The sequence below is a fragment of the Varanus komodoensis genome, unplaced genomic scaffold (genome assembly GCF_004798865.1).
Source record: "Varanus komodoensis strain SLA01 unplaced genomic scaffold, ASM479886v1 scaffold9, whole genome shotgun sequence".
Classification (NCBI taxonomy): Eukaryota; Metazoa; Chordata; class Lepidosauria; order Squamata; family Varanidae; genus Varanus; species Varanus komodoensis.
In genome coordinates, this window is record NW_025336598.1 from 20380325 (window position 1) to 20400837 (window position 20513).

General features: G+C 40.1%; 1 protein-coding gene across 3 annotated transcripts in view; it reads left to right on the forward strand.

Moving 5' to 3' along the window:
- LIMCH1 (LIM and calponin homology domains 1) overlaps window positions 1–20513 on the forward strand; it is a 233810-nt gene that overhangs the window by 96022 nt on the left and 117275 nt on the right. For all 3 annotated transcript variants that reach the window (XM_044418200.1, XM_044418199.1, XM_044418201.1), the window contains exon 3: window positions 12902–12971. Coding sequence is in view for 2 of the 3 variants with exons in the window: in XM_044418199.1 (XP_044274134.1) it covers window positions 12902–12971 (70 nt within the window). In the remaining variant the exon portion in view is untranslated. The remainder of the gene's footprint in view (window positions 1–12901; window positions 12972–20513) is intronic.

Consider the following 20513-nt stretch of genomic DNA (forward strand, 5'->3'; position numbering starts at 1 on the left):
AAAGCAAGAAAATTCCATAAAATCTTATCAGAAGAAAAAAAATATATAAGCAGCTAAAACATAGGAGGAAGAGCATCTCTAAAAGAAAAGAAAAAAAACCCTTTGATTGGTAATCCTCTCAAGCCTTTGGATAGCCAAGAATGTCTTTAAAAGCCTCAGCATAAAGCCCATCTGGTGCTGGAAAGATGGTTGGTGTCAGGTGGCCGCAGTGGGGAGGTCATTCCATAAATCAAGGGGCACCACAGACAAAACACTCCCTTTTGTTGTTGCCCTCCAAGCCTCTCTCAGAAAAAAAAAGCCCCATATGTTAAGGATAGTTTCAACATCCAGTTAATCTCCCATTAGTTTGTGATCAGAATTGGCAAAGCTGAAGTTTCTCATGTGTTCTTCTCTGTGAGGATGCACTGAGTGAGTTGGTGTGCTTGGAAGGTCCACCCGAATCCTTGATGGTCGGACACATATTGATAAGGGGATGAGTCTGACACAGTTCAAAAGTTTCATTTTCCACTATGAACAAACTATTGAACCACCCAAGGAAATATGTGAAATTGCCAATCGTGGGTGAAGTAGAAGTATTTATTTTATTATATTTATATCCCACCCTTACTTCAAGGAGCTTGAGGTAACATACATATTCCTCTCTCTTTAACCTCACAATAAAGCAGTGAAAAGGTCCAGTATACAGAGGAGGCCCAGCCTTCCAAGGTTGTTTTTCTAGCGAGCTAGTTCAGATTCAGAGTGGGGGGGGGGGGGAATCAGCCAAATATATCAAAACAATTGTATATAAATTAGGCATGTGATTTTTCAAGGCATGCAGCTGTGTCTTTAGTACAGAGCCAATAGAGCTTTTGGAAAAGTTCTTCATTAACAGGAATTAAGTTACTGCTCAGCTTACATTTGTCTATTAACTACAGTCTAAGCAATTTATGGACCTTGGTTAATAGAATTATGACCCCATGGCTGTTCCCCCAACTATTGTGTGCTTATCTGTGTATGCATATCTGTATATATGTCAGCTGTGATTTGTTGCCAGGCTGAGCCCAGGAATATATGCATTAACAACCAAGAATAGTTGCCTTACCATCATTACATTTCTTTTTATAATTAATCTTTGCATATGGCCTTATTTGCTAAAACCTATTAAGGCAATGTACAAAATTTAAACCATTAAAGGCACCCACAAATGTTGTCCAGTTCCACTATCTTTTTCATTCTTCTCAGGCTCCTGTACTCTTAATTTATCCATTCTCTTTGATCTTCCTGTCTTTGCATTTTGCCCATCTGCCTCAGACTTTTATATCTTAAAAATAATCCATTCCCTCCCTTCTCCAACCAATCAGAAGAGAAGTTTCTTGTTCAATTTTGCCCTCCATTCCCATTCCCGATTCTTTCCTCTGACCTCCTGCTGAACATTCTGCAAGCCATTATTTTTTCCTCTTTTCAGGCATTCTGACTCCAATATCCAAGGAAAACTTTTTGCAAACCGCCCTATTTCTATGTGTGTGAAGAATGTTCCTTTGTGCTCTGCCTTCCTGATTCCCACTAAAATAAGGACTGCCTCCATCTTGCCCTCGAAAGATGATTGTGCCAAGGCATCACTTCTGTGGCCTACAAAGCAGGAATGATGGGCGAGACACACTAAAGTCCTGTTAATAGCAGGAAGTTCTGCTCCATAGCAATAGCTGGAGAAACAGAGGCCCCATCCTCCACAATATCTCAGCTTCCGCACCTTAAGAGCCTTACAGGTGACAGCAGAAGTATTTTAAAAAGGCAGAAAAGTGGGTGAAACCCCAACAAAATAGCTGAATTTTCTCAGTACTAGCTGAAGGAGCAGAGTGAGGGGTGGGGCATTTTCAGCTAACTATAAAGTACAGTTTAAGGAGAGCTGGAATAACTAGAGCAATGTTTTTTCCTACAGGTATTGATCTCAGTCTACAGAACACAACTCCCAAATATATGCAATATAGTGCATTGTTTATTATTAGGGTATACTGGGAGGAGGAGGCCCGTTGCAAAAGGATTCTTCGCAAGGCTAAGGCTGATTACGAGCTGAGACTTGCCAAGAATATCAAGAGCAACAAAAAGGGCTTCTTTAAGCATGTAAATAGGAAGAGGAAGGGGAGACAAGTGGTGGGACCACTAAATAAGGAGGAAGGAGATCCAGTGACTGATATGAGGGAACAGACGCAGATGCTAAATGACTATTTTGCCTCTGTGTTCTCTCCAAAGCAGGACAGGGGATATCCGCATAGGAGATGAGATGAGGCTGGGGGCTTAGGGACACAGATTAGAGTCACCCCCCTTGAAGTCAAGGGGCTCCTCAGGGCATTGGACATTACAAAGGCGCCAGGCCTTGACGGGTTACACCCGAGAGTACTTAGAGAGTTGGCAGGGGTTCTCTCACGCCCGTTGGCCTCCATTTTTGAGGCCTTGTGGAGAATGGGTGAAGTTCCAGAGGACTGGAGGATGGCATCAGTGGTCCCAATTTTCAGAAAGGTTAGTAGAAGGGACATGGGGAATTATAGACCGGTTAGCCTTACATCCATTGTAGGAAAAACAATGGAAAGGCTCATAATAGAGATCTAGTGATGCTAGATAGGGAAGGGAGGCTGACAGCCGCACAACACTGCTTCCACAAAAACAGGTCCTGCCTGACAAACCTTGTGAAATTCTATGACAAGGTTTCGAGATGGCTAGATGGAGGGGATGCAGTGGATGTGGTATACCTGGATTTCAGCAAGGCCTTGCCCATGATATCCTGGTGGAGAAACTGAGGTGTTTTGGGATACACCAAAGCACTGTCCAGTGGATTAGGGCATGGTTGACTGACCGAAAGCAGAAGGTAACCAGTAGTGGGGAATCATTGGGATGGCAGCCAGTGACAAGCGGGGTTCCCCAGGGCTCTGTCCTGGGGCTGATCCTGTTTAATCTTTTCATTAAGGACGTGGAAGAAGGGGTGAACAGTCTGCTGATCAAATTCACAGATGACACTAAAACTGGAGCAGTGGCTGCAACTGAGAAGCAGGTACTCCAGATCCAAAATGATCTGGACAGACTATGGAAGTGGGCAGGAGACATCAGGATGGTGTTCAATGTGGATAAGTGCAAGGTCTTGCACTTGGGGCATAGGAATAGCTGTCATAAGTACAGGTTAGGTGACAAGTGGCTGGAGAGCAGCACTTGTGAAAGGGACCTCGGGGTACTGGTTGACTGCAGGCTAAACATGAGTCAGCAGTGTGATGCGGTGGTCAGGCGGGCGAACGCCACCCTTGGTTGCATAGCCAGAAGTGTGGCTTCTAGATCAAGAGAGGTATTACTACCACTCTATACGACTCTGGTGCGCCCGCAACTGGAGTATTATGCTCAGTTTTGGGCCCCTCATTACAGAAAGGATATAGCCAGGTTAGAGTCAGTGCAGCGTAGGGCCACAAGGTTGGTGACCAGTTTGCAGGGGATGGGGTATGAGGCGAGACTGCAGAACTAGGTCTCTTCAGCCTGGAGAAAAGGAGACTCAGAGGGGATATGTTGGTGACATACAGGTATGTGAGGGGATGTCACATGGAGATGGGTAGAGACCTGTTCTCCCCTGCAGAGGAAGGCAGGATGTGCTCCAATGGAGCAAAGCTCAGGGAGCCAAGGTTCCATTTGGATGCCAGGAAGCATTTCCTGACAGTTAGGACCCGAGAGTGTGGAATGTGCTTCCATGAGAGGTCGTTGAGGCCCCATCGGTGCGGGTGTTCAAGGATAGGCTGGACGTGCACGTGGTGGGCATGTCGTGAGCGGAGCCGGCTGGTGCTGGAGGTCAGACTAGATGGCCCAGGAGACCCCTTCTGACTCGCTCTGTTTCTATGTTTCTATGTTTTGATATTAAACTTACTATAAGTCAAAGGGATATTACTTGATTAAAACTACAAACTAAGAATTGTAAAAAGTGATAGTACACAAAGAAAATCCATGGTAAGTTAAAGCAGAGAGTACATAGACACTCATACACAAGTAAAATCACTTAATTTAATGCTTTGTTAGCAGTTCAGTCTAGTTTTAATGCCCATGACTAGAAAATTGGCTACATCTTGTGTGACCCCAGGTTTAACAACTGCCAGAAGAATAGAAACATACAAATTGTCTATATGTTCCAGGTAGGATAAAAGAATTGGGAAAGTAAAATGGCCTGTCAGGTTTCTATACAATTGACAGTAGAATAAAGCATGGACTACTGTTTTGACCTGGGAGCTTTTACAAGGGCACAATTTCAGATGTCAGTAAGTACTGTCCATATGCCTTGACTGTAAGATATTTAGCCTAGCCACTATAAATGCTGTCCCATATCTGAAAATTTTGACAGCGGCAAGGTAGTTGGGAGATTGGTGGATGCTGACCAGCTGCAATCCAAGATGTTCATTTGAACAAACACCTTTGTTGTCACCTGTAGCTTTTGCAGATTTTGATCCAACAGCCTCTCTCTGATAAATCTGATTGCTTTGTCCAGCTCAAATGGTAAAAGATACAGCACAGACTATCTGATATATTTTACTTTACTTATGAATGCAACTTAGCCATGACACAGCATAATTATCAGACATGGTTAACGATAAGTAAACCAGGTCTGCTGGTAATGGATATGCACATAACCAAAATCCGGATGCAGAAGCAATTAACCGAGGGAACAGAGTCTTACTTTCAGTTACAAAGCTGCATTTGACGACACAGTTTAGGAGACTTAAGGTTTTCCTCAAAAAGACAGTTTGTATTCCCTAAAATTCACAACTGAAACCCATGCAGCCATTTGGTAACTACTTTGGTCTGATAAACTTTCACTGCTGAAAGTATGTGCTAGCCACCTTTTGTCTCTCTCTTTCTCCCAATAGCATGTAATCATATTAGAAGGACTCAGGGTTACACTCTGTATTTGATGTGACCATAACATTGGATTGAAAAAATAGCCTCAGATACTTAAAAAGCACACTTGTACATCGTTGCAATAATACACATGTATGATACATTTGTATTTGTATATATGCATGCTGCATTTCTGTATGCATTTGTATATATGGTGCATTTCAGTAACGCCTATAAGTATTGACTGTATAATGTTGACTTTTCACTGGTATCTGAAATTTAGACAGAATAATGTATATCAAAACTATATGTGCATGTCCTTTCTTTTTTGGGCTGCTTCACATTTGTGTTGCGGTTTGCTCCATGTATTTCTGTTGAGTCATAGGACAAAAGATTGCTTAATTTTGTGTCCTACTGATTTGAGGTGATGGTACTTTGCTTGCACCATGCTGAGTGATTAGAAGTGATGGCATTTTGTTTGCAGCTGGTGTATGTGTGAAAAGGATGAAGGACTCTTGACAGCCAGATTAAAGTGGAAGTGTGCGGGGGCAGTACTATACTGAGTTCTCAGCTACAAACAAGCTCACTTTGATTGGGATTCTCAAAAAAGTAGGACACCCATCAAACTATATGCAGCAGCATGTTTCTATTGAAGCTTATCGACCTTGTTACATGAAGGAGGGATCTAGGAATGATTCTCACTCTTGCACTCCTTACATATTTTATTCTTTATGATTGTATATTGAATTCTATTCCTTTGGTTTTTGTATTCCACCCGAAGAATTAGGCAGGTTACACAAATCTTCTTTATTCTGGTCCAGATATACCCGAGTACATAATACATATTCCTTTTCCCAGGTCTGAATGGCATACATATCTAAAATTTGGCAAATATTTGTTTAAATTACTTGAAAATGGTGACTGGGAAATATGTGATTTATAGTAACTGATGATTGGATGAAAGAAGATACATTCAAATCTGCAACTGTGATAACTTTTCTGAGAAGCTGTTCTTTTCCGGATTTAAAAGATGCACTTCTGTTTTTTGTAGCAGCACTGGTTTCAATTGTTAACACAGCTGTGCTTAAGCACTAATCTTTTTGTTTTTTAAGGAGTGATTTCATGGCTTCTGGCACTGTGCTTTGGATTGACTATTCCTGCATACAGCAGTTTTAGCAGGAGCTGTCCTTGTGTGCCAGACAGAACAAGAGGCAATTTCCATTGTGTTTCTTTTAGTTTCGCTTACGTTAGTGCTAATGGTAGGAGAGATCACAGTCACCCAAAATCTTCCTGGTTTCTCCCCGTGCCACAGGTTGGCCAGCAATCTTTTGCATAAATGGTCAGTGCTGTTTCTCTGTGCAGGCTTTCTTCTGCTGCTAGTGTAGCTGAACTGCTTCAGAGTTGGCATGCCTAAAGCGCTAGTGGCAAGTATTAAACCCTTTTCAATATTGTTCTTGCTATTGGGGCCAGTGTGGATGGAAGTGCTGAAAATAACTCTCTGTGTCAAGTTCTTTCCCACTGCGATGGGCAGCATCACTGAGCTTGTGTGGACATTTTTGGATTTTCCCACCCTTTCCCCAGATCTCTAGCTGTTCCTGGTGGGAATTAGGAAATCCTCAATGCTATGAATTGTGAAGCTAAACAATAATGCTACAAAGGGGGAGACATTTACATAGGGATACTATTTTGGTGTATTCTCAAGTATTGTGCGTTCATCTGGATAATACATGGGATAGTTTGCTTGGTTTGGACTTTGGACTTCCAAGTTTGGAACCCCATTACAAGCACGAATCTTGACTACTTCAAAACTTTTGCAATGTAGCTCCTCTTGGCCTAATCTACTTCATGGGTATGTTGTGAGCTTGGAAGGGTTACAAGCAATCCTATTGTCCCTTGGTGAGATCTATTTTGGATTCCTCCTCCCAAAGCTGGAGACACTCCTATGACCTCAGAAAGGGGAATCTGACATTGGATTCCTTCCTCTTCCCTGTCCCCTTACCATTGTCACAGAAGGAATGGCACCAACTTTTTTTCTATGACCTAACTGAGGTAAACAAGGGGGTGTTTTAGTGGGTGATGAATTGAAGGGGAGAAAAAGCCAGGATCCAAATAATCCTGTGACTTTCTTCCACCTTTCCCACCCACTGCTGGGAAATAAGTTAGGTGTGTTCAAAGGCCCATCAAGCTGTAGAAATATTTCTGTTGTCGGTGGGGGGATGGAGAGTAAAATATTGCCTTCATCCTCTCCTGGGAACAGTCTAGTTGGGCATAGGATTTTTGGAAGCTTCCACACTTGAAAACTTCCATCCAATGGCCAGCAATTCCATAGGTTGTGCCCTTCTGAACTGAAAATTGGTGTGGAGGTGGTACTGATGGAGATGACTGAATAATATACTGAACTACTAAAAGTTAATGGACCTTGTTGAAAGCCAGGTGTTGAATTATGCAGGGAAAAGCAAAAGAAAATGTGAGAGGTCCAGTATCAAATTTGGCAGAAAAAAGAGAAAGACTTGATGGCTTTGCAAAGGGTAAATTGGTGCTGTACCTCTGCATATATAAGTAAGTGATCTGCTTTCTGGTCAGCTGTACTTGCTGCAAAGAAGTGACAGATCAGAGCCAGATCTGCAGGGGGAAAAGTCATCACTATCATGCAGTATAAATCCCAATGCTTGTTCATTTTCCAGAAGGGATTATAGAAGAGTAGTTTTCAAACAGCTGTAGAGACATGTGTCTTCAGCAAGCATAGTGACAGACTTGCTTAGACCAAAAACTGTAGCCTCTTTAGCAGTTGCAGAATGGATAATGTTCCATTACTGTACATGCAGTTACTACCACCTATAACATATAACATGTAATAATCCAGGATGGATAAAAATCTATGATTTAAAAAAATCAGTTTCTTTAAAATTTAAATGGGATTTTTTGATTGAAATCTTTTTAAATTTAAATTGAACTTTTTAAAATAAAATGCTTTTTGAAGAAAAATCTATGCAAATATAGTTTTGTTTATACGATACATTATAGTCCAAAGGTTATTCATCATGAAATAAGCATTACTTTTTAATTATGTAGCATGAGGCTGTATATTCATGCAATATTTACATTTTTGGTAAATTAATTCAATTAATCCATTCACAATGTCATGCTCTTCCAGAGGTTTCTGTAAGATTATTGAGCAAATTTTCTATTTAAAAGTTATCATCAGAGATGCTTGGTTTTACAGTTCTCAAAACTGTGAATCTGTGTCTGCAGAGATCACATGCCTCTTCTTCACAGCAAAAATGTCATAAAATAAACATAGAGAATTGGAAAAAAGACCTTAATCCCATTGTTCCTTAGCAAATCTATGTACACAGAATCAACCCCTTCCTTCTTAAGCACAAAGGTTTGAAATAGCCAATGAATAGAAGATTGTTGGGAACGGAATAGATCTGCACAAGAAGCTAAGTGTGAGGGGCAAGCAGTAAAAATGAAAGTGAACCCTTTTGAGCAGAATATACCACAAGTCTTTGGATCTTTTTGTGCATATTCTTTCCCTGGAGGAGAAAACCTATAATGGCAGGAAGTCCTAAAAGAGACCCATTTTGGGAATATTTTAATGAAGCTCATCTACTTACACATAAGGCAGGCATGTGTGGAAAACCAAGATTTAAATCTGTTATTACTGACAAGTGATTTAAATTGTGATGCTTTCAAATTCAAGCATTTTTTTTATAAGTGTATCCCTGCATCCTAGAGTAAAATGGACAGGCAATCAGGCAAGCAACATGATTGAGGCTGATGTGTATAGAAGATCCTGGTCCAGTAATGTGGAAATCTATTTTATTTTTGTCCGCTCCACGGGCCTGTCTGTTACACTGAGGCTGACTGGGCCTAAGGTAAACGTTGGACAGCAGTATGTAATCACGACAGTTGGCACTGAAGCAGCAATTCACTGTTAATACCAAGGAACCTTTTCAGAAAGTATCTAGAACGTGAACACAAGAACCCATTAATAGGCCTTTTAAAATGAGCATTGAGAGAGACTGAACCTAATAGAAACAAATAAGCAACTTAACATCCAGGTCAGGGATGGGTGATTTTGACCCTGTCTTCTGCCTGCAACTCCCATCAGCCCTAGCCAGGGATGAGGGATAATGGGAGCCACAGTCCAACAACATATAGCAAGTCACAGGTTGTCTATCCCTGATAGGGGTGGTGGTGGGGGGTTCAAATCAGAAGTCAAAACAGTTAATTTTGGTAATTAGTAGACCTTCTCTACTATATCGTAAGCCAGAGCAAGATGCAGGGGAATTAGGGAAATTGTAGCAGCCTACAAAACGTATCACTTAAAAATGTAAGCTATTTTTGTTCCCTATTGAAAGGAAGACATCAAGGGTTATAAAAGTTTTTACTCTGATACACTCATCCAGCAATAGGTAAGCTGATGCTCTCAAATTCTTTTCAGCTACAACTTGCATAAGCCCCAACCAGCATGGTCAGAGTTGAGAGATTGCGGAAGTCCAGAATTCTGAGCGACATGTTCTGAAATGATCAGTTAGCTTTACAAACTAGTGTATGGTAGAGAAGAGCCATCTCTTGATAGTGGAATGCATGCCTTGCATGCAAAAGACACCAAGTTTAGTACTGAGCTAGATGACCCAATGGATAGGCCCAATATAAGGCTGCTTCCTGTGTTCCTGTACAGTTAATGCCAGTGACTGTCACCTAGATATTTGTTTAACTGCGGATTGTGCGTTATCATTTTCTCTTTAATGTTTCACATCCCATAATGAAGAAGTTAGTATGGTCCCAATTTTACATATGAGAAACTGTAACTGAGAGCGAGAGAGAGGGGCACGAAGGAAGAACTGTTTTCAGAATCAGTGAAAGAATTCAGCGTGGACATTTTCTGAGTTGGTAGGTCATGGCTTGAATGCAAGCATCTTTTATGTACTGTTAACTTTTGAAGATTTTCTGTGCCATTTATTCAGAACTAAGTTCATCTAGTATGCAACAAGTTAATTTGTGGCTGCACAAGGTTAACAATAGATCTGCAAAATATTCTCACAGCTTCTAGCAGGGGAAGTTTTGTTTTGTTTTTTTGCTTTTTTGGCCAGATACTTAACTTTGCTTTGCTAGAGTATAAAGCTTTTGTTCCCCTCCCCTCCCAGATTAGGTATTTTGTTGCCATAGGATGAATATAAGTGACCCATGCCACAAAGTGACAAAAGACTGGCCATTTCCTGAGGTATACAGCGCAACATGTTCTGATGCCAAACCATTATTGGCTTCACAGATTTGGCTTGTGTCTAGCCTGCAGGGAGACGCTGAGTCTCATTAAGGACAGAGATCTAAGTTCAGGCAGGGACACTGGAACCTGATCTGTATCAGGCCAGAGTTGTAACCTGCTATGCTTTTATTGTTCAGGATATAGGGACAGCTGGATATTATAGTTTGTGATGGAGGCCATGACCAGTGCAGCATGGGAAGGCTGTGCAGTGAGCAAAAGCTGTGCAGAGTTTCAGCCAGAATGACCTGTTTGTTGAAGAGTGGCCCATCATGCCATATGGCACAAGCCACTCGTGAAACTGAGGGAGTATTTCAAAAGCATTAGACACATGGTATAGGGTCTGGCATTCAAGCGGGTCAAAGTAGACATGCCCAGAGTAGCTCTTTGCACAGGGTACTTCTTATTTTCTTCCTCTTCTTATTTCTGTTCCTTATATTCTTCCCACCTTTTGTACAAGAGCTGCAGGGCAGTGTAATTGCCACCCCTCAGCATTATATCCTCACATCTTAGGATCTTGTGAGTTAAGGTGTGGAGCATAGAAAATTGCCTTACACTGGTCTCTCTGGCTCACTATTGCTTCCACTGACTGGCAAGCATCTCTCCAGGTTTTAGGCAGGGATATTCTTTTGGAGATGTTGAGCATCTTCATGGGAATCTTTGTGCAAAGTATGTGCTCTTCTGTTGAAGGAAGGGCTTCTCCAAGGTTAGAATCAGCTGAGAGAGAATGACTGATCCAGGCACCCAGCAGACTTGATGAATGGGGGTTTGTATCTGTGTCTTCACAGCTGGAAATTTCCACTCACTGCACCATTGTCTCTGACACCGGGTAGGTTTTCTCTGTTGACACTCCACTGCAGCTTTTTCTTCCATAACAGAGCGACCCACCAGTGTCTAGTATTTGTCAGTGGCTTTTTTTTAAATTTAATTCAGGTCCTGGTATTTCCCCTCTGCACATTTGTTGCATTATTATATTATGTAGGTAATAAAGACTGTTTTCAGTTCTCTCTGAATAAGGGCTCAATTTGCTTTAGTTTCCAATTAAATATTGAAAGACCATTCATAAGATACTTAAAGGTTTAGTTTACTGTTTTCAGTGAATAAACAAGTCTTTTAAAAAGCCAGACTGCTTTGAAAGTAACATGCTAAAGTGGGAGAAAAAATGCCATAATTATTTTGCCACTTAAGGCAAAGAGCTGAATAGTAAGGATTTTTCTTCCCTGTCTTTCTCCTCTTCTCTTTCCTTTGTAAGATTTTGTCCCTAATCATGAATAGTTGTAGTCTAACCACATTTTTCATTTCCTCCCACTGCAAAGCCTAGGTCCTTTCCTCTTGCTTCCCCTTCACCTCTAACTTAACTATCAATGAGGCCAATGCAAACATTTTTAAAAGATTTATTTCAAGCAGCGTCTAACATTTGGCATTTCCATTAAGACCTCCAGAATTTGTTTTTTTTGTGTTTGTGTGTGAAATGCTGGAGAACTCCTGCAGTCCTGTGTAATAGTTTATGCATCCCAAAAGTTCCAAACAAATTCTGTTCTTGGATTCTCCTGTTCTGCAGCATGGACCCTTGTTACTTTCAAGCCTTCATTTTTACTTCTGATTTCCCCTTCCCCTGTGACTTTCAAAAAGGAGTTAAATTAAGTATTGGAGGGTTAAGGGAGGCAATATGTGGCATGGGTAGACACACTGCACTCTCAACTGGTAGAATAAATGGGGAAGCAGCAGTTTAGCCACTGGATCAGGGTTTTAAAATGGATTTATTAGTGATAGGAGCTGGACAAAGCTAAACCCAAACTAATCTGCCTAAAGGCATATTAAGCTCACATTTCAGTCACTCTCTTTCTCTCTGTCTTTGAGATCTGAAGCTTTGAAATCTTCTAACAATGGGCATTTCATTCCACCTCCATCTTTAGTGACACACCCTATGCTTTTCATCCTTCTCATTCTTTTGCCTCCACATTCCTTGGCAATTTTCTGGCCTCATGCTATTTCTTACATTCCCATCCTCTCATGTCTGTTGTCCTCAGCATATCATATATTTCATTTGCGCATTGTCCTCAGTATGTGGAAGAATCTAGAAATGGCCACTCTGATGGATTCTGTTCATAAAAACACTGTCAATTGTAACAGTGTTGGTTGTCATTGATAATTTGATGTGGCAGGAAGAACCTAAACTTGATCATCTGGCCTAGCACTACACATTTTAGCATATGAAGTCTAGTTTCATGCAGGTAGCCTGCAGGCCAGTTTTCCCAACCCAGAACCCTTCAGAAGTTTTGGACTAGCACTTCCAGAATTCTTGGCTATTGGTCATGTTGACTAGAGCTGATGGGCATTCCCATCCAAAACCTCTGGAGGACATCAAGTTGGGGAAGGCTGCTGTAGACTGTCCCCTAGTTTTCATGGTGCCCATTTGTCAGAATAATTCTGTAAGAGTCAGGTCATATGCCATGAGCTGTTCTAGCGTACTGGCATATATTAGTTTTTCTTCTGGAAAGGCTGGTCTCAGCACAGTTCTCTTCTTTAGTCACAGCTGGGAACTTGTGTGCTCTGGACCTTCAGTTCAGGAACAAATTGCAACTTGAAGCCCTCAACAAACACAAGAAATAGTGATCAGAGCTGAGATGATAGTTTTGTTTGCAGGATTATGTAATTTGTTAACAGGTTAATAGACTTCAGATTTCAGTAGTGCAGTATGTTACATTAAGCATTCTCATATTGAAAGAAAGCCATTTTCGATTCAAGTCTGGTGACAGATCAGTTATATGCCATACTCCTTTTTTGTGACAGGTTGCTGAATTCCATAAAGCCTGGATTGATCAAAAAGATCAACAGACTGCCTACTCCTATTGCAGGACTGGTAAGTAACTCACACTGTTTTAACTGTCTTGCTCACGTTCCAGTGTTGTGGTGGCACTTCTGACATCTGTGCCAACAAGGTAATGTGAGTGCATCTGTCTTATTGCACCTGCAAATTCATATTGCTGTTAGCGCATCTCTTGGGAGAAATTTCAGTGAGAGCTGTCAACATGCCAATTTTAGATTGCCTTGAGCTTCTTTCATCACACCAACAGGATTTAAGAGAGAGAGCGCGCACGCACGTGCGCTTAAGACAAGATTCGTGAGTGTGTGTGTGTTAAATAAAGGAATGGAAGAAACGTTTTTATACTTACGTGGATAATTGTATTCTTAAAAATAGTTTTATATACTGTTGAACATATTTAAAATATTTCTCAGGCAATAAGCAATATTTAGTTTTACTTTTCCTGGCTGATAACAACAGTTCTAATTCCACTCCTAGCTTTCTGTGTTTTAACAGAAGCATTTTGGAATATTGAAAGTTCCTTTGCTTAATATGTAGGATTGGATTCTGAAATAGTTCTTGTCCCCCAACCACCAATTTTTGACATGCTTTTCCAATTCTTTTGTGTTGCTGCGAAAGGGTATGCCTTGACCTTCCAGAATTACCGTGTTTCCCCGAAAATAAGACCGGGTCTTATATTAAATTTTGCTCCAAAAGACGCATTAGGGCTTATTTGCAGGTGATGTCTTTTTTTTTTCATGTACAGCAGTCTACATTTATTCAAATACAGTCATGTCATCATCTTCGGGAACATCATCATAACTCTCCAAACCCAGAATTGTGTTGCAACAGATGTACTAAATGTGTCCATCTGGCTGATGATCTTAACCTGGGCTTATTTTTGGGGTAGGGCTTATGTTATGAGCATCCTGAAATATCATGCCTTATTTGCCAGTTAAGTCTTATTAAACAAGGTATTTATTTATTTCCAAAGTAAACCAATCTATTCAGAATAAATATATATTTAAATATGCTGTTACCTCAATTGCATAGGAAATAAATTTTCCAGAAAAAAATAGATTTATAGACAAGACAGATACAATTATTTTATTATAGTCTTTTATTTTATTAGCAGCTCTGTGCCCTAACAACGTATTCTTAAGAATAAGGGCCAACAGGTAAAAAAAGAATGGCCTTGGGCCTATGTTATGCACCAGCCTCCCAGTTACAAACATCCACATTAAGAAGAACCCCTACTTATGAACAAGCAAACTGGAAGCCCCACCTGATCCTGGAATGGCAAGTGGGTGCCTGTAGGGTGGTGGACAGAAAGGAGAGGGAGGGAAGGAAGGAAAGGGGACTTGGAGAGAAAGAGCCATGAGTGGTGAAATTGAAACTAGTTTCACGGCTTCAGTGAAACTACAGTAGCTTTTCATGCTCATGAAAAACTAGCATATCCAAGCCAATGTGTTTTGGAACATGTGGAGTTACGTTTGAGTTCAGTACCTGTAGTTACTGTATCATCATCATCATCATCATCAAAATGCTTTATTGTGTTTAAGATGTTTTAATGTATGTGGAATTGTTTAAGTTTTGTATATGCTATATATATATATATATATATATATATATATATATATATATATATATGATCCAGTTTGCATATAAAGCAACTTAAGGACTATCTCAGGAACAGAACTCAGTCTGCAGACTGGGTGTAATTCATAATAGGAATTTTACAGAAGACCTTGTGGCAAACTGGTTACCTTTCTTACATCCAGCTACATTTTCAGTATTCAGAGTCAGAAGTAGAAAAAATTAAAAGGGCATGTAATTGAATATAATAATGTCCAAAGTTGACTGTCTCCCTCTTATTGCCAAGCATTACATTGTTAGGGATATGTTCCATTTCCCATACCCCCTCCCATGGAGTAAAGCATCATATTAACTGATGTAACACTAATAAATAATCAGTAAACAATAATAACAAAAACAACCCACCCAAACCTGAATTACTACTATTAGCATGTAGCTGCATTAATGTACTTTGTAAGGCCAATCACAGCCTGGGTATTCTCCCAAACACCCTTCCCACTGCTGAGGGTTGGAGTGTGGCCTGATTTCTTGTGCATGCTTGTTAAACGTTGCTTCTAGGCAACTATGCCTTACTGCTCAAGTTAGAATCAGCTTTTGTCCTGCCTTAGCTGGATCATGCTCAGCATTAAGAAAATTGCAAGACAAGTTAATACTCAGAGACAAGTACAAGCAGACGTACCAGTCTAGCAAGAGGCAATTCAAGGCAGGTGTATAAAAATCAGGCATTGGCCAAAGCCATGGTATTGCTGGGGAAGAGAAAGAACTTCCAGGAGAAACGTCTGAGTATGGTCAAGGTTCAGCCAGAGTTAAGCAGTCAGATACAAATGAAGTTGAAAAAGCAGGCATCTTTAAGGAATCATTTAAAGTCAAGTTCAGGCATTCTCTCTCTTCACATACTGCAAATACATAACTGTGCTTCTAGTACTACTTTTGGACTTCCTGTGACATTAGTGTGATTGGTGGACGTAGCAGATACTTTAGAAGCCTGGAGGGAGGAAGCTTAAGCAGAGCTTTACACACGCTTTTAATACTAGCTTGCTCTGGCTGAAACAAAGCTTGCTCTTCAAGAATATCAGCACTACTCCCATCATCAACTGTTTATTTTAGGGGGCTTTTCTAAGGTATAACTATGCTCAAAGCGGCACCACATTTTTGTGATCAGAAAGAAGCATCGCAAGCATCTTGGTTTTTTAATATAATAAAGTACAGCTGCATTTTCAGATTGCCATTACAAATCCCAACACTTAAATTATTATCCATATTTTGCAACCATCACATTGAAACAATATTGGTGATGTACATCCCACCCCCATTTAACTAATTTCAGACAAATACTATATATTTATAAGTGATATATTAGAGTTAAAGCATCCACTAAGATTAAACAGTTATACCAAGGCCAAACAAAAGAGAATTTAAAAAATATATAAATAGCAGCAGCTACAAACTCTAAGCAACACCCTATCTTGATGATCTTTAAATAGTTTTTTTTTGCAGCACAGCCATTATAGTTGGATTTTCTCACGGTTGTTCCCTCCCAGATAGGTAGGAAAGGGAACCAGGTGTTGCAGGATTCACAGCTAGAAGTTCTCTAGGCAGTAAGTATATAGTTTCAAGACAATAAAGTGAAGATAGAGAGGTGACTCAGTGTGTAAAATGCCTGAGCTGATGTGCTAATACAACAGATAGTTGAATTGTGGCTCTGAGAATGTGGGTGTTGGCATGTCTCTGTGAGGGCATGCCATGAGAGAAATGAAGTTGTAAGGAACTTAGTTCCTGGCTAGACATAATAGCACCATGACACAGGTCTTAAAAAGCAGTCTTGCAATCAAGAAAATGATATTTGGACCCTTTCCCTACTTCTGTTTGCCCTCAAAATGGTTGCCTTGCCCCTGCAGCCACTTATTTCCTGGCTGTCCTACTAGCCTGCTTGAAGCCTAACTGGAGAAATGTGTCTGGACTACCAGATGTGGAGATAAAGGTTCGACCCGTCTCTTTCTCTACTTGAAGTTGTTATATCCTGCAGCTTTGCAGCAGACTTGGGGTCTAAACATAACAGATCTGCCACCATCATAAAGGTTTGGTTGTATTCAACAGTCATATTAATATTTGTGAGAAGAAGAAATCAAGCTTGTCAACTGTTATTTGTGCATTAAGAATAGTAATTGAGGAAAAATGTATGTATATAGTATATATGCACCAATTATACTATAGAATGCAAGTGGAAAATAAAAAACTCAAACTATGTACTGAGAAATGTGCCTCCCTGTAGTTGAGATGTCTGGTAGACCTATGGGACACTACTTCCTTTATCTAGCATAAGATCTTGTTTATTATATAATCTGCAGTTGGCTTGGCATAGCAATATGTATTTGCTTGGGTGAATGTACTGGAAAGAAATAATGGATGACTCACTGTGTTGTGCTGGAATGAATGTCAATAATTTTTTATTCCCAAACTTGAATTATTTTACTGAGCTTTGAAGATTAGTTCTGCCTAAATCTGGAGCTCTACTTTAGAAAGCCCTTGAAATGTGCTTGGAAAAATATGACTAAGCCAGTAAATAAAATCCAGTTTTTATATTCATCCACTTCTTTATCCTGCACTGTTATGAATAAATATTAAACAATCACAATGGTCAGTGAAACCTGGGGTGGGAAATAATTTGGGATTTCTTATATGTGTAGAGCAGCAGTTTTAAATAGTGAGAATATTTATAGAGCATGTGGTGAAAATTACCACAAGATTATAAAGTGGATACATTTGCAAAACGCTTTATCTAATAAATCAGGAGTTTCAAGATCTCAAGAAAGTTAGATCTCTTTCTTCTGCCTTGGTGGCATACCGAAAAGGATGTGATGAATGAATGATATGAAAACAAGCAGAAGTGTGCAAAAAAAAAAATACTTACATGTCTGCTTTTCCATATAGTCCTTATCTGTCTTAATGCCATTCTTTTATGGTGCAAGTATATGTGGAGGCTTCTACCAGCCTTATTCTGAAACAGATGCTGAATTCACTGTACTCCGTACTGGCTTGATATAATAGTGCTTACTGCCTCAGGGAGAAGCTCTTTTGATTCTTCTGACAAGAAGGAAACCGGCATCCCATGAAATCATCTTTCCTCTATGTTGCTATTCCCATCCACACCACATACCCTCTTCTGTTCATAAGCCCCATGTGAGGTTTGCACATAAGCATCTCTGACATTATAGCAGCTTAGCCAACTCTTTTTCCTAGCCTCCAACTGATTTCTTGAGCTTCACTTTCCCATCTGTCATATTCAGAGGGTACTTAATTTTTCAAGTAAGAGATGCTAAAGCTCAGATCTGCTTGGGAACCTATCTCTGTGACCCAAAAGCCACTCCTCCTAATTTGAATTGTGAGGGAATTGGGTATACAGTGATGCTGGTGAAGGAAAACACAGTACACATAATCCAACAAGAGACGTGCTCTTGATTGCCTCCCCTTTCCTGCTCTGGAACCATGTCAGTGAGAAATGGTATACTAGCACAGAAAACCCGTATCTTGCCTGGAAGCAAGTGATCTGTGTGAATAATCCCTTCCTATACAGAGAGATAAAAGATTTCCCTGTCTCTGCCTCATGAGTCTCTTGGTCTATGGATTGAAAGGAAAAGTGCTTAATCCACCCCCGCCCCCAAAACAGTGAGGAAACGGATGCCATTTTTAAAGTGTTCACAGTACAGTGAAACAATTTATAAAATGAGCAAGTTGCTATAAGTAAATTACTGTACTCCTATTTTCAGAGTTTGTGTGTTTGTGCATTTGTGCAATTATTTATTGTTGGAGCTGTATAAAAGATTGTCTTGTTTGGGGGGGGTTGGGGGGATGTTGTTGGTGGGCTACTGTAGAGATAGGAAGACTTCAGGCTTGTGGAATCTAATTTGTTTTCCACTAGAAGCCCAAGACCCACTAATCAGAGTCTGCTGCAATGAATTAAAGAATTCTGAGCTTAGGAATTTAATTTGAGTACCAGAGCGGAACTGGTCTTCTGCACAGATCTTCTACACAAAAATCCAATTTATGGTCATTCCAACCTTTCTGCATTTCAGCAGTATAATTTGGTGGATAGATTCCAGGAGTCTTTTCGTCATTGCCATTGTTAAACCATCAGGACCCAGAAATCCTTGCCAATCTACTTCAAGTGATCAAGAGATCTAGCAGGAGATCCTGGTCTACCTTCTGCCTTACTGTTGCTTACTGTTACAGAAGAACATCTCAGGTGCCAAATTTTAGCAGAAGTTTTATTTTTGGAGTTTTATTTTTTATTTTATGTATCTGATAATGTGCCTTAAGCTATTGCTTGGGGTAAATGCTGATGCTTTGATGGCAGCATATCTTTAGGAAGGTTTTCCCTCAAATTTTCCCTCAAATTTCCTTCCTGTCTCTGAATAGTGTCACTTTGTGAGAAAAGGAGTTACTTGTTTCAGGCTTATCTTTTGTTTGACTGGGTCGAGTGGCATTTGTAGCATTACTTCAGTTCCTTATACTATCCCTCTGGGAATTCAGACATGTACTTCAGAGGGTGTGTGAAAAAGGAGTCCGAAATAATACTAGGAAATGGCAAAGGCGAAAAAAAGTGGCTGAACTATAGCTGCACTCTGGTTCATGCCTCTTTTCGGCTCTCGGTTTCAGCTTTAAAGTCTTGTATACCACAATATTGGCCTGCAGGCATGCCTTTGAATATTTTCTTTGCAAAAATTGGGAAGCAAATTCTCTGTACTTGAATATTTTGTAAATGACTGCAAGCCTAAAAGAAAGAGGATTCTAGCATAAGGAATAATAAAGAACAGCTTCCAGGAAAACTGAATGCTTATTAGATTATTTTCTTAGGAAGCTTATTTGGCACAGGAATGCACAGGAACTCGATCAAAGACTCATTATAGGAATGAGAACTGCCTATCTGTTGGATGCTTGTTTTAATATCTGAGCTACTATATAAAATTTCTGTATGACTTTCAGCTTTACTCAGTGAATCAAAGATACTTGTGAGCATGTGTGTGTGTGTGTGTGTGTGTGTGTGAGAGAGAGAGAGAGAGAGAGAGAGAGAGAAATGTTAAAGAAATGTAGTATATTCATTAAATCTTAATAAGTATGCTGAATTTTAATATGAAAAAGTTTGAGTGCTGTATTTATCTTTCATAATAGAAAACGTTTACATTACAGAGAAGAAAACTAAACATGTGAAGAATTTGTATGGGTGTAGACACTGGCAAATTATCAGGACTTGAGTTTTGTTTTTAAAAGAACATTATGCTGGCATGAAGCAGATGCATTTTAGTCACATTAGGAAAACAATTAAAAATCCTCAAAGTCTATCCCTTCTATATTTCCCATGGTAACAGTTTACATTTTCTCTTCACAATTCCTTCCATTATTACTAATATTACTGCTTGACCTTCTTTCCTGCTTAACACAGCTGTATACTTGGAAAATTCAGTGATTTTTTTTCTTTTTCTTTTTCGAACATTTTCTTGTTGAGAAAGTCAAGTCAAACAAAACTGAGTGTGATCTGAGCTTAAATTTATGGACCGAAGAATACCTCAGGGACCATAGGATATGTTGCCTTCCTCCTCCCAATGCTGGAGACACCTCTATGACCAAGGAAGGGGGATTCCAAGATTGGATTGGTACCTCAGTTTCTCATGGAAGGCGCTCTGGAAGGCGCTGCAATGGCTGCTCCATTGAGGTTGCAACAGTGACCTTGAAAGGCCCCAGGGAGAGAGGGGGAGGGATGTTCCAGTGGGCTGGGTGTGGAGGGGAAAGGCTAGGATTGCAGAATCCTACCATTTCTCAACCACTAATCTCTATGCACTGCTGATACGAGAGCTAGACAGCTCCAGAAAGCCATCTTCCCTCAGACCTTTCCAACTGTTGGGAGTACAGTCCATCAGGCTATGTCCAAACACAAGTTAGCTTATATATAATAGAAAGACATTGCTTATACTATGTATTTATTTATTTTAAGCATTTATGCGCTCC